We start from the raw sequence: 13,804 nt of genomic DNA on the forward strand, positions 1-13,804 counted from the left end.
CCTGGCGTGAGTTTTAAGCCACCGGGTCCGGGACGTAACCCGCGGTCGACTACGTGGGAGTCCAGCGACATAGCCGTTACGCTAACTGCTGGTTCCCTATTCTCAATATTTTTATATCGAGTGCTGCATTTTTCCAGAATCCGCATGATAAACTCTATTACAAGCCCTACTGAGTCCCCAGATGTCAGACGATGGGTGACTGACCCCGAGCTACACCAGCTTCCGCCCCCAGTCGGTACTGAGTGGTCACCGCACAGCAGGCCCGAGCCAGGCCGATTACCAAGTGGCCCTGAAAGGAAACGAGAACATGGAACCCACAGGAAATCTCATGCAAGCCCGAGGACGGACCGATGTGTGCAAGGAGCCTCCTGAGCTGTCTCCATAGGCAGGACTGCGCAGACGGACGGGCTACGGTGAACACCGCGTGCTTTCCACAGAGGAAGAGGCCCGGCACAGCTGGGTCCAGGCTCCCTCCCTCCTCTCCCGGGGGTGGACAGGCCGACGGCCGGTGAGGAGCCCCAGGACGCCGCAGCCTTCCACAGCGCTGCCTTCGTCACCAGTCACCTCCTAGGACTCTGGGGGCAGCGGAGCCATGACACGCCCTGTCAGGTGGCCACTCCCACGGGCGGGAGGTGACGCCCGTCACACACCGAGACGCTGCTGAGACGTGGACTGAGGGACGGCAGCCTGGCAGCAGCAGCGCTGAGCACTTCATCTTGGAGCAGCAGAGAAACACTGCTCTGGGGCACAGACACCCTCACCTGTGCAAAGGGCACCTCCTGCTTTTAAAGGTCTCAGCTGCAGATGCACTGCACAGCGTCACCGGCTAGTCACAGAGATACAGACAGTTTCCCAAAGAAATGTTGGCACCAACGAACTAAGGAAAACAGTCAAACAGTGATAAGGGTACGGTCCCATCAGCTGAAGCGCAGCCACGGGTCTCCACGGCCTGCAGCCAACAGCACTGAGTGCGCTTCGACCCGCTCACACAGGCGGCCTCACACCAAGTTTTCTTATCACAGTAAAATATTTAAAAACCACATGGGGTGTGTGTGAACGAGACTCTAACCACCACCAACCACAACGACCACGAAAAATAGACTTTCCTCATTCTCCTCAGAACTGTCTGGCCTCTGTGCCTGGTTCTGGACTTCCGTCGTACCCAAGTCTGTCCCCTGGAGCCAATACACACTGTTCTAGAACCGCTGTTTTCAGCACCAGGAACATAGTTACAGTTTCTGAAAGAGATGTATGTTTCTCCTAACACCTTTAATTTTCAAATAAAGATGTCCTTTGGGAGCAGTAGTTAGCGAAATGGCTATGTCGCTGGACTCCCACGTTGTCAACCGCGGTTCGAGTCCTGGACCCGGCGGCTTAAACTCATGCCGGGCATGTGTGCATGCATGCCCAAGATCCCGAGAGGAGAATGGAGGAGAAGGGATTGCAGCGTGGCCATCCCCCTTGGGGGGTGATTTCTCGCTTTCTGTCTCTCTGACTGTCTCTGTCTGTCTGGTGAGCACATGTGCCCTATAGTGAAAGCCTCTCCAAAAAAAAAAAAAGATGTCCTTTTATACTCTATTAATTATTATAAAATAACCAACTAAAATTGCAAATGTATAGAGTGGAAAGTGAAAGTAATTGCGAAAACTGCACATACTTATTTTGTAGGTGAGGTGGACTCAGCCCATTTCAATATATAATACATTTATATAGTTACACAAATACATTAATATATACTTGCCCAAATTCAAATTTGCTACAGACTTCCTTTTCTAGCGTCTCACCTCACTTCCTGGGAAGCATAAATAACTCAGTGAGGTCAGAAGTCTAAGTTACTACGCACATCATATATCAGTTTGTGTTTTTACTGATTCTGGATTTTGGTTTGCTATCCCAGGGGTGTCGACCACATGAATACTTTCTCCTCCACTCTCCTCTCAGGATGTACACATATGCCCGGCGTGCTTTTCAAGCTTCTGGGTCCGAGACTCAAACCGCACACTCGGTCACGTGAGCTCCAGCAGCCTTAAGCTCTGCACCGCCTGCTGGCCCCCGAAGTCAGCTCTATTGACAGCCTCAGCCATTACTCTCATCTGAAGCGTTCCAAGCCTGAAATCGGGACGTGGCTGTATAACCCCGCACACTTCTCTGCCTGCTGGGGTTACGCTAGCCAGAGTCATTCTCCGGCACCTTCACCTTGTCAGTGTCCAAACTGGGGACAGCAGAGTACGGCCCTCGGCCAGCCAGTGGCGTGGAGGTTAAGGCACCTAGATCCCTCATGGCCGACAGTATAGTTCGAGTCCTGGACCTAGTGGCTTAAAATCAGACTGGGCGTGTGCATGCATGACCAAGTCCTGGAGAGGAGAAGGGAGAGGGACTGCAGTATGGCTATTCCCCCGGGTGGTGACTTCTCTCTCACTCGCCCTCTCTGGAAAGCACATGTGCCCTACAGCAATTTTTCTTAAATGCAAGCTACAATATTATACATGCACTATAAAGCCACTTACACACACACAATGGAAAATCCTGTTTATGGTCACTAACACATGAAAGTATTACAAAGAAGACAGCATTCCTGAGGCCAGCGTGGTGGCGTCAGCAAACTGAACTGCAGCACTGGAAGCCCACAGCCAGGCACGACTTGGCTCGCCACCCCGCCCACCTGCAACACACCCACACATGCCCAGGAGCCTGGCAAGCTGAAAGGCTCGAGAATTCTTGGCATAACAGGCCATGTCAAGGGCACGTCTCTCTCATGAAGAAAAGCTAAACTAGGGACACACACACACGCACACACATACCTGTCCCTGCCAGTATGGAGTGCTGACTGTAAATACAGAAAAAAAAAAAAATCAATTTCTAGGCATTCCTAAAAGCTAGTTCACAATATACCTATCTCAAACACATTTTCTAATTCTTTAAATTCCTCTCTCAAACTCTCCTTGGTTCCTAAGCCAGAGCTACCTATCTGATAAAAGACCTCTGGCCCTAACTCCTTCCCCCAGCACACCTGACTGGCCTGGTCTTCAGCACTGCCCGAGGCCGGCCGTGGAGGAGCCCCTGGTCGTGAGGACGCGCTGTCACGCAGCACCCTGGGTGGAGAGCGTGGAAGCAACAACAACACGGTCTACTTACGAGAGCTTCTGGAAGCAAGAAGAGTGACACGGGACCCTCCGAGGAGCTGAAACCCCATCACGTTCACCTGGTCATCGTCCGGCTGACTGGCGAAGCCTGTTAAAAAGAGGAAGCATCGCCTTAGTAACCACGAGGCACAATCAACACTCAGGCGAAGGTGAGTCAGAGTCTTGCGTCCCTGGCCATGTTAGAGCCCACAGATGAGCTATTGTCACTTGGATTTCTTTCTCTTTTTTTTTAACTTTTTTTTTTTTTAGAGGTTTTTTCTATAGGGTGTGTGCTCACCAGAAAGACAGAGACAGAGAGACTGAAAGCGAGAAATCACCCCCCAGGGGGATGGCCACGCCGCAATCCCTCCTCCTCCATTCTCCTCTCGGGATCCTGGGCATGCACACACACGTGCCCAGCATGAGTTTAAGCTGCCGGGTCCAGGACACGAACCGCAGTCGACTACATGGGAGTCCAGCGACATAGCCGTTACGCTAACTGCTGGTCCCCGGCACTGGGATTTCACAGCAGGTTCCATGGCTGAACCTGCTGCCCAGCAGTCACTCTGGAGTCACTGACTTCCTCTCCTCTAGTGGCCGATTCTAGGTATGAGGCAGAACAAGCACAGGGCGGCCAAGAGCACCATCACACCAGAGAGCAACACGTCTGGTTAGTGAGGACTGGGGGTGCATGGAAAGGGCCTGAGAACCAACTGAAACGGGCTCGCCCAGCCGGCCAGGAAGTGCCGCTCAGTGACACGCACCGCACGGGTGTGAGGCACACGTTCACCGAGATTCCGGACACAATGCAGAACAAAAACAAGTGGTCGTCTGTGGAGGGAATGGGCTCTATTTTAAACTATTATACGTGTTTCTAAAATTAGTAATAAAAAGGAAAAAAAGGCATGCATCGCCCCACGGCGTAGCAGTTACCCAGCACAGAGGAGCCAGGTCCCCAGGGCTGACCAGGGTCGAGTATCAGCTCCAGGAGCTTCAGAAACAGGCCTGGCGCATCAGTCCCATGCCTGGGACCCCGGAGGGGTAGCAGATGCAGGGGAGGGGCTGGGCTCTCCCTCTCGCACACACTCTCTGGCACAGGAAGGGGGTAAAGAACGAAGCGTTTATCCTGACGGCCTCACCCGAGCTGCCCACACTCAGCACAAGCGCAGAAGCTCTCTGTGTAGAAACGCTGCAGGTCGCAGCTGAAGGAAGCGGGCCGGCCTATGGATGGGGGTCAGGCAGCTGAATCCCGCAGGGCTACCTGCATGGCTCGAGTCCTGGACCCAGCAGCTAAAAACATGCGGGAGTGTGTGGGTACACGCATGCACCCAAGTCCCAAGAGAGTGGAGGAGAAGGGACCGTGGCGTGGCCATGCTCCTGAGGGGTCATTACACACGCCCTCCCTCCCCATCTCTCGTGAGCACACACACTCTATAGCAAAAAACCTTTTAAAAAATTGAAGAAAAAAAGCTAAGAGATGACAGCACTCAGGTCAACGGCTGTTCTCACAAGACGAGAGGCAGGCGCCATGTCCCCTCTGTGAAGGCGTGGGGCTGTGCCCTCCTATGACAGGCTACACTCCGACAGCCGATGGCCCTCCAGGCACGACACACCACACTAGCCTACCGTACCTCAGGTGCTCGACACGCCGACACCAGCCCACCGCCGGCCAGGCCATCCACCATAGCCTATCTTATAACCGCCTGGGCATCACGTGCACTCACTGAATACTAAGTGGATATCAGGGTCCTTGTGGCCCTCACCCACCACGGGGAAGCCAAGGAACACGCAGAGCCATTAAGGCAGGGGCCGTCTGCACTGCGACCCTCACACGGGCTGAAACGCTCCACCTGACTCTACTCTCCACGCGACCACCATTCAGGCTTCCCGTGGCAGACACACACGGCACCATGCGATTCACCCTGAAAATCAGTAAAAAAGGAAATTCTGCCACTCATGGAACATGGGTGAACTGGAACACCTGCTCAGTGCAAAGCCCTGGCCCTCCTAGGAAACACCGCGCTATGGCACGTGGATGTGGAGTGGGGGCGGGGCTCACAGAGGAGGGAACACGAAGGGGTCGCCCAGGAGGGCTGGGGACGGTTGGGGGTACTGGGAAGACACTGGCTAGAGGACACAAGGTCAGCTGGACAGCGGGATCGGCTCGTGATCTGCTCATGCGTGGTTCTGTATTTATGCACAATGTGCTTCACACCTGAAAACTGCTACGAGTGGAGCTTTACAGAGCTCTCAGCACAGAGACCGGCGTGTGAGGTAATGCACACGTACATCAGAACATCACACTGTACATGACAGATACATGCAATTTTTATCAATTAAAAAGGAACAGTATTTGGGGACCAGCAGATGGCATAATGGTTACATCGCTGGACTCCCATGTAGTGGACCGCGGTTCTTGTCCTGCACCTGAGAGCTCAAAACTCACACCCGGTACACGTGCATGTGTGCCCGAAATCCCGAGAAGATGGAGAAAAAGCGAGTGCTGTGTAGCCATCTTCCCTTGGGGGCGACTTCTCACTTTCTGTCTCTCTCTATCTCTCTGGTGAGCACACGTGCCCTGTAGTCAAAATCTCTCAAAAATAAAATAAAGAGGAGGGTAACTGGGCCAGCAGGTAGTTCTGGGTGAAGGTGACGGTCCCACGTGGCCGGCTGTGTGGTTTCAACTGCAGACACGCCAGAAAATGGCCTGCATGCCCAGAATCCCAGGGAGAGAAGGGAGAGGGACGTGGCATGGCCACCCCCTTCGGAGGTGATTGTTCACATTCTCTCTCTCCCCCCTTCTCTCTGGCAAGACAGGCACCCTATAGCACAAGCCACTGGGGCATCGGAAAAATCACATGTTTTTCTATGCAAAAATGCATCATGACTTTTCCAATGACCCGTAATACAAAAGTTTTTTAAATAGGATCAACAGGTACATGGTAGTTAAGGTGCTGGACTCTGACATGGTCGACCACAGTTTGAGTCCTAGGCCTGGTGACTTGTTTTCTCACTGTCCTTCTCTCTCTGTCTCTCTATAGTAAGCACATGTGCCCTATAACAAATTAAAAATAATAAAAAGGAACCAGCAGATGGAGTAATGGTTACATCACCAGACTCCCACGTCGTCGATCATGGCTCGAGTCCCAGACCTGGCAGCTTAAAACTCACACCAAGTGCGTGTGCGTGCATGCCCAAAATCCCAAGAGAAGAATGGAAGAGAAGGGACTGCAGTGTGGCCGTCCTCCTGGGGAGTAACTTTTTGCTTTCTGTTTCTCTGTCTCTCTGTCTCTGTCTTTCTGGTGAGAGCACATGCCCTATAGCAGAAATCTCTCTAAAAATATAAACACTAATAATAATAATAAAATTAAATATTTTATAAATAAATTAATTTTTGAAGGACGAGGATATCAGATGGGAAATTTTAGACACTAGTAAGTGGCTGAGGATTTACATAACGGGTATTCCAGACAGCAGAGAGAGGGGAAGCTGTGGGAAATCTATTCCACGAAATGCTACCTGAAACTTCCCAAATTAGAAAGACACAGACATCCAGGAGCCAGCAGGTGGCATGGTGGCTAAGGGCACTAGACTCCCACAGGGCTGAGCGCAGTTCAAGTCCTGGACATGGTGGCTTGCTTTTTCACTTTCTCTTTCTCACTTTCTCTCTCTCTCTCTCTCTCTCTCTCTCTCTCTCTCTCTCTCATTCTGTCCCTCTTTGGTCAAATTAAAATGAATGCAGGTGAATAAAACATTCTTTTTTTACACATCCAGAAACAGGAAATAAACAGAAAAACAAATATTCAACATAAGACAAGCCTCTCCAAGGCATACCATAGCCAAAGCAAAAGTCAAGCACAAAGTCGCTGTTCTAGTCAGCCGTGTTCTAGCAACGCAGGCATTGTGTTACGCCACATGCTGGTCCACCATAAATTTCTCGACCGCGTGTGGAACGTTCTCTGTGTTCGGAACCCTATCATTAACACACGGGATGTGTGTCATAGCCAATGGTGCTGGTTTTCAAAGAGGATCTCGAAGGCTGACTCAATTCTCAGACGTTTTCCCTTAACTCTCCCCAATCTCCAAGCTAACAGAGTCTAGAAACCTCAGTTTCTGCAGGTGTTTCCAACTACTCACATCATCTTTTATTTTCTAAGCTACTCAGCGAGAACTGACACCAAGAGAAAGCCCACCTTCACAAATGACCCTCACGCTCACTGCAACGCCGTGCTTCACGCAGGAGGCCTCTAACACTGCCGTGCACAGAATGGACTCCGGCCCCGCCCCTGCTATCACAGCAGGGCCAAACGACACCACGTGGGAGGCCACTTTTCATGGGCATAGAAAAAGGTACGTATCTAAAAGCCTTCGGTGAAGACGGGTCATAAATACGTACTTAGAAAAGGATGTATGTGTTAAAACTTACAATAAAGATAAAGATAAATGTTTACATTCCAAGTCAAAAAGTCCAGAGTCTAAAGGAAGTATCTGTGATTTCTATTTCTGAGTACCATAGCAAAATTATTAGAATAAGTTTAATCAAACTTAAAAGGGGTGCCTTATTACCTCGCCGATATAAACTATTCGCCTTTGATGGGCAAGTAAGAGGGAGAACCTTGTAGAATGCCCCAGCGTTACCTGCTGAGGAAGGCTTCCATTCTAAATTCTCGGCTTTGCAGATGTGACCGGCAACTACCCCAAAGTCCTACCTGGGAAGAGCGCGAGAAGGCTGACAGCGGGCTTGTTCGTGTCAATAGTCAGTCTGTGGCTTGCAGTTTTTGAAGGCTGACCTGGTAGGCAGACTAACTTCAGGGGAAGTCTAAATTTACACTGGACAGCCCGAGGAATGCCTGAAGCAAAAGAGAGAAATGCAGATTCATAGATTTGACAAGTAATTTGGCAAAAAAGAGAAAAAAAACCTGTGCTGTTATTTCAGTAGCAACATCTTAGTTTGTAAGTTTATCACAAGCCTGTTTGACTTGGCACAACTGAAGTAACTATAAAATATTATCACAATTCTTTTTATTTTATATATATATATATATATAGAGAGAGAGAGAGAGAGAGAGAGAGGAGAGGTTTTTGCTATAGGGCGCATGCCCTCACCAGAGAGACAGAGACAGATAAAGAGATAGAAAGTGAGAAATCACCCCCCCGGGGGGTGGGGAATGGCCACGCCACAATCCCTTCTCCTCCTTTCTCCTCTCATATCTTGGGCACGCACATACACGTGCCCGGCATGAGTTTAAGCCACCAGGTCCAGGACTCAAACTGTGATCAACTACATGGGAGTCCAGTGACATAGCCATTACGCTAACTGCTGGTCCCTCATACTTTTTAATATTCTTAAAAAGTACAAAACAAAATAAAATGCCAAAAGAAATGTCTCTAATATTATTTCTTTTTATTTTTCTTAGATTTTTGCCATAGGGTGTGTGCTCACCAGAGAAAAACAGAGATAGAGAAGAGGGAAACTGAGAAATCATCCCCCCAGGGGGATGGCCACACCATAACCCCTTCTCCTACATTCACCTCTCAGGATTTGCGGCATGCACACACATGTGCCTGGAGTGATTTTTAAGCTACTAGATCCCACTGGGTCTGAAATTCTAACTGCGGAGTCAGCGATGTGGGATCCAGCTGCCTTAACCACCATGCCCACCACCTGCTGGTCCCTCTAAAATATATGTGTGTGTGTGTATATATGTGTGTGTGTGTGTGTATGTGTGTGTGTGTGTGTATATATGTGTGTGTATACATTTGTGTGTGTATATATATGTGTGTGTGCATATATGTGTGTATATGTGTGTATATGTGTGTATATATATGTGTGTGTATATATATGTGTGTGTATATATATGTGTGTGTATATATATGTGTGTGTATATATATGTGTGTGTATATATATGTGTGTGTATATATATGTGTGTGTATATATATGTGTGTGTATATATATGTGTGTGTATATATATGTGTGTGTATATATATGTGTGTGTATATATATGTGTGTGTATATATATGTGTGTGTATATATATGTGTGTGTATATATATGTGTGTGTATATATATGTGTGTGTATATATATGTGTGTGTATATATATGTGTGTGTATATATATGTGTGTGTATATATATGTGTGTGTATATATATGTGTGTGTATATATATGTGTGTGTATATATATGTGTGTGTATATATATGTGTGTGTATATATATGTGTGTGTATATATATGTGTGTGTATATATATGTGTGTGTATATATATGTGTGTGTATATATATGTGTGTGTATATATATGTGTGTGTATATATATGTGTGTGTATATATATGTGTGTGTATATATATGTGTGTGTATATATATGTGTGTGTATATATATGTGTGTGTATATATATGTGTGTGTATATATATGTGTGTGTATATATATGTGTGTGTATATATATGTGTGTGTATATATATGTGTGTGTATATATATGTGTGTGTATATATATGTGTGTGTATATATATGTGTGTGTATATATATGTGTGTGTATATATATGTGTGTGTATATATATGTGTGTGTATATATATGTGTGTGTATATATATGTGTGTGTATATATATGTGTGTGTATATATATGTGTGTGTATATATATGTGTGTGTATATATATGTGTGTGTATATATATGTGTGTGTATATATATGTGTGTGTATATATATGTGTGTGTATATATATGTGTGTGTATATATATGTGTGTGTATATATATGTGTGTGTATATATATGTGTGTGTATATATATGTGTGTGTATATATATGTGTGTGTATATATATGTGTGTGTATATATATGTGTGTGTATATATATGTGTGTGTATATATATGTGTGTGTATATATATGTGTGTGTGTGTATATATATATATAATGTATTTTGTTGTTTTTTTGTTGTTTTGGTTTGGTTTGGGTTTTGAGATTTTTGCAATAGGGCATGTGAACTCACCAGAGAAACAGAGAGTGAGAAATCACTCCCCAGGGGGAGGGCCGCGCTGCAATCCTTTCTTTTCCAGCCTCCTCTCTGGAATTTAAACTCGCACACACATGTGCCCAGCATAAGTTTCAAGCCACTGGGTCTGAGACTCTAATTGTGGTTGATGCCGTAGGAGCACACAGCAACATAACCATTACGCCACCTCCTGGTCCCTCTAATGCTATATTTTTAAGTCATCACATTGGACACGACATAAAACACTATCACTACATTCAATTACTGAGCTAAGTCCTTAAACTAAACCCCTCAAAGATCTAGTCCTTCCCCAAGATTGTAAGTTAAAATGAACATAGATATGAAGCTTGTCAGTAAGACTCTATATGACCAGATCTAAAAGTTTCTCTACCCAAAAGCTTTTTAAATCTGTAGCAGTTTTACTTACTGAAGATTCGAATTATATTAACAATTTTCAATAGATTAAGTGCATGAAACTAGAACAGGCTCTTCTGAGGTCCTGAAGTCCTTGTCCATCTTACACATAAACATTAAAGACTGCTGCTTCCACTGAATTAAACGTTTTCTTTTTTAAAGAATTATTTTATTTGATTGATTGATTGATTGATTGATTTTCATATGAGTCACAGTCACCAGAGAAAGAGAGGGAGAAATGGAAAGTGAGAGAGCGAGGTGCCAGGCCTGCAACCTGAACTGTGGTCAGCACCTCAACCACCCCATCATCTGCAGGTCCCAAATTAAATGTTTTCCAAGACATTTGTGTGTATCACTATGATATTTTGAAAAGTTTACGCAGTCATTCTGTTGCCAAATGTTTTCAAAACCTGTATATTGTAATGGGTAATAAAATAAATAATGAAATTTTACATCCTGACTTATTCTTTTCAATATTTTTACGTAGAATGAAACTAAAACCAAAGCAAATTAGACCCTCTATGTGTACATCTAGAACAGCCATAATACAATTTTAGCTTTCTCTCCTTTTATTCTAGGGTTCTTTTGACTGGATAAGATCAAAGAAAAAAAGATAACATAGAGAAACCTACTTCTTAGCATACTGCTGTAGAGAAATGAGAAACGCAAAAATGCTCTATTCAGCCCCACAACCCACGTTAGTCCCTTTGTTTCTTTATGCTGGAGTGGGCGGGCGTTTTAAAAATCAGAAGCAGTCTGTTTGGAGACCTGGCCCTGGGACAGGACCTCCGGAGTTGGCGACCTGATCATTACTGAGCCTTACTGCCGTCGGCCAGGACTGAGTGGCTCACGCTGTGGCGCCCAGTGCACCTCCAGTACCGCGGACTCCTGCAGGGCCACGCCGGGCGGGGGGGGTCATCCTCATGGGCAGGTGCAGTGACGGAGGGGGCCGCCAAACCCCCTCAGAGCGCGCGAGCACATGACACTGTCCTCAACATAATCAAGTACCTGTCAATTTTTTTTTTTGTGAGGTTTTTTTATAGAGCACGTGCGCTCGCCAGAAAGACAGAGAGAGACAGACAGAAAGCAAGAAATCACCCCCCAGGGGGGATGGCCACGCCGCAATCCCTTCTCCATTCTCCTCTCAGGATCTTGGGCACGCACCCACACGCACCCAGTGTGAGTTTAAGCCGCTGGGTCCAGGACTCGAACCATGGTCGACTACGTGGGAGCCCAGCAACACAGCCATTATGCCAACTACTGGTCCCGAGTACCCATCAAATTTAACCAAGTTCATTTTCCTGCTCATAACCACAAATGTTAAATTCACTTCTCCTGGAATCCTGGACTTAAATTATAACTGGCGTCCTTTAAGAAAAGTCCAAGGGTAATTTCCTGATAGTCTGTGAGGTTTTCAGAGGCATGTGTATTTGCACTTTACAATGATGGAATGTTTTAACTCAGAAATTATGGTAGCATGATCTAAGCTACTGCCCAAACAACAGCTATCAATAACCCTGCAACAACAACAAATTACAAAGCACTTCTTTACCAACCTCACGTAAACTTCCATATTCTCTATATATCCTCAAATTATGGAAATATATCCACTGATTAAGTTTCCTCTACCATAAATAAATTACAGCCTCTGCGGTTCACGTCCCAGACCCAGTGGCTTAAAACTCACGCCGGGCGGGTGTGTGTGCGTGCCCAAGATCCCGAGAGGAGAACGGAGGAGAAGGGATTGCGATGTGACCATCCCCCTGGGGGGTGATTTCTCGCTTTCTGTCTCTCTGTCTCTGTCTGTCTGGCGAGCGCACGCGCCCTATAGCGAAAACCTCTCCAATAAAACATAATAATTATACTGCTGAGACCATGGGTGTTATTTCCCTTGAGTCAGGGCTGAGTTCAAAGTAAAAAGAATTAAACATGATCAACAACACTGGCTTCACGCCGCTGACTCTGTACTTAAGAATATTACCCTAAACCTCCAAGAGTCTAGAACTAAAGAAACTGGTGGTGCATGTAAGTTTTCAGAAATCAAAACAGACAGACTGAGAACACCGATAGAACACCGATAAGCCCGAGCAGGTTTTTGCACTGCCACTCAGTCCACAGCACAGTGGTGGAGGGCAACCTCGCCACGGCCAACGGCGCACAACCGCCCCGGCATGCAACCACCCCAGTGTGCAGAACCCTTCTGGACACCCCTCGCCCCCAGGTTCTGTAAACCTGTTTCATGGGACGTTTGGAAAACATTACCTTGCAAAATGATGACACCCATGCTTAATAAAATGATCATGACTAGTTTTTAGATGATGGCAGCTTGAAAGCTTTACCATTAGGAGGGAAAAAAAGTATAAAAGCCTTTTTTTATTTTTTTATTTTTTTATTTTTGGAGAGGTTTTTGCTATAGGGCGCGTGCACTTGCCAGACAGACAGAGAAACAGAGAGACAGAAAGCAAGAAATCACCCCCCAGGGGGGATGGCCACGCCACAATCCCTTCTCCTCCAGTCTCCTCTCGGGATCTTGGGCACACACGCACACGCGCCCAGCATGAGTTTTAAGCCACCGGGTCCGGGACGCGAACCGCGGTCGACTATGTGGGAGTCCAGCGACATAGTCATTATGCTAACTACTGGTCCCTAAAAGCCTTTAGAAACCAGTTTAAGAAGATCATACCTTTAAAAGAAAAATTAGAATGCCATCAAATTAAAATCAAAGCACTGGAAAATGCAATCTCTAGTATTCAGACGGATTTTTCAGAGGCGCTTTTCTACTGTAGGTGCATTTCGTTGAGAAACTCGAAGTGTAAATTTGGCTACCAGTGACTGCCAACTCTCAGTGTGTCTAAGACCCTGCAGCCAAAAGCTGGGGGAGGTCTGTGTGGGTGTGTGCGTCTGTAACAGGGAAGGAAAGAGCTACGTGTATTTAAAGACGCTTTCTGTGTTGCTAGTTACACGGCTTTCCAGGTAGCTCACAGAGCCTGAGTGCCCTAACTTCACGTACCACAGCAACGATCTCTCTACATAGTTGGCAAAAAAATCTCGATAGCTGGACTATTCAACTCTCAGAGACCTCTGCTGAGAAAAAATAAGTTTTTGTCAGGACCAGCAGTTGGCATATGTCACTGGACTCCCATGTAGTCGACCGCAGTTCGAGTCCTGAAAACAGCGGCTTAAACTCACGCTGGATGTGTGTACATGCATGCCCAAGATCCCGAGAGGAGAATGGAGGAGTGGAGGAGTCGGACTCAGCACGTTGGCAAGGCCACGCCCCCCTCCCCCCACCCCAC

At 46.8% G+C, this 13,804-nt stretch overlaps 1 protein-coding gene across 6 annotated transcripts in view; it reads right to left on the bottom strand.

The window, feature by feature from the left end:
* The window catches only part of BBS9 (Bardet-Biedl syndrome 9), a 296,326-nt gene that overhangs the window by 125,837 nt on the left and 156,685 nt on the right, over positions 1-13,804 (bottom strand). For all 6 annotated transcript variants that reach the window (XM_027766864.1, XM_027766861.1, XM_027766860.1 and 3 more), the window contains 2 exons: positions 7,832-7,972; positions 3,136-3,231 (listed from right to left, as the gene is read on the bottom strand). In XM_027766864.1, coding sequence (XP_027622665.1) covers positions 3,136-3,231; positions 7,832-7,972 — 237 coding nt within the window. The remainder of the gene's footprint in view (positions 1-3,135; positions 3,232-7,831; positions 7,973-13,804) is intronic.

Source organism: Tupaia chinensis, unplaced genomic scaffold (genome assembly GCF_000334495.1).
Source record: "Tupaia chinensis unplaced genomic scaffold, TupChi_1.0 Scaffold143756_1, whole genome shotgun sequence".
In the NCBI taxonomy this organism is placed as follows: Eukaryota; Metazoa; Chordata; class Mammalia; order Scandentia; family Tupaiidae; genus Tupaia; species Tupaia belangeri.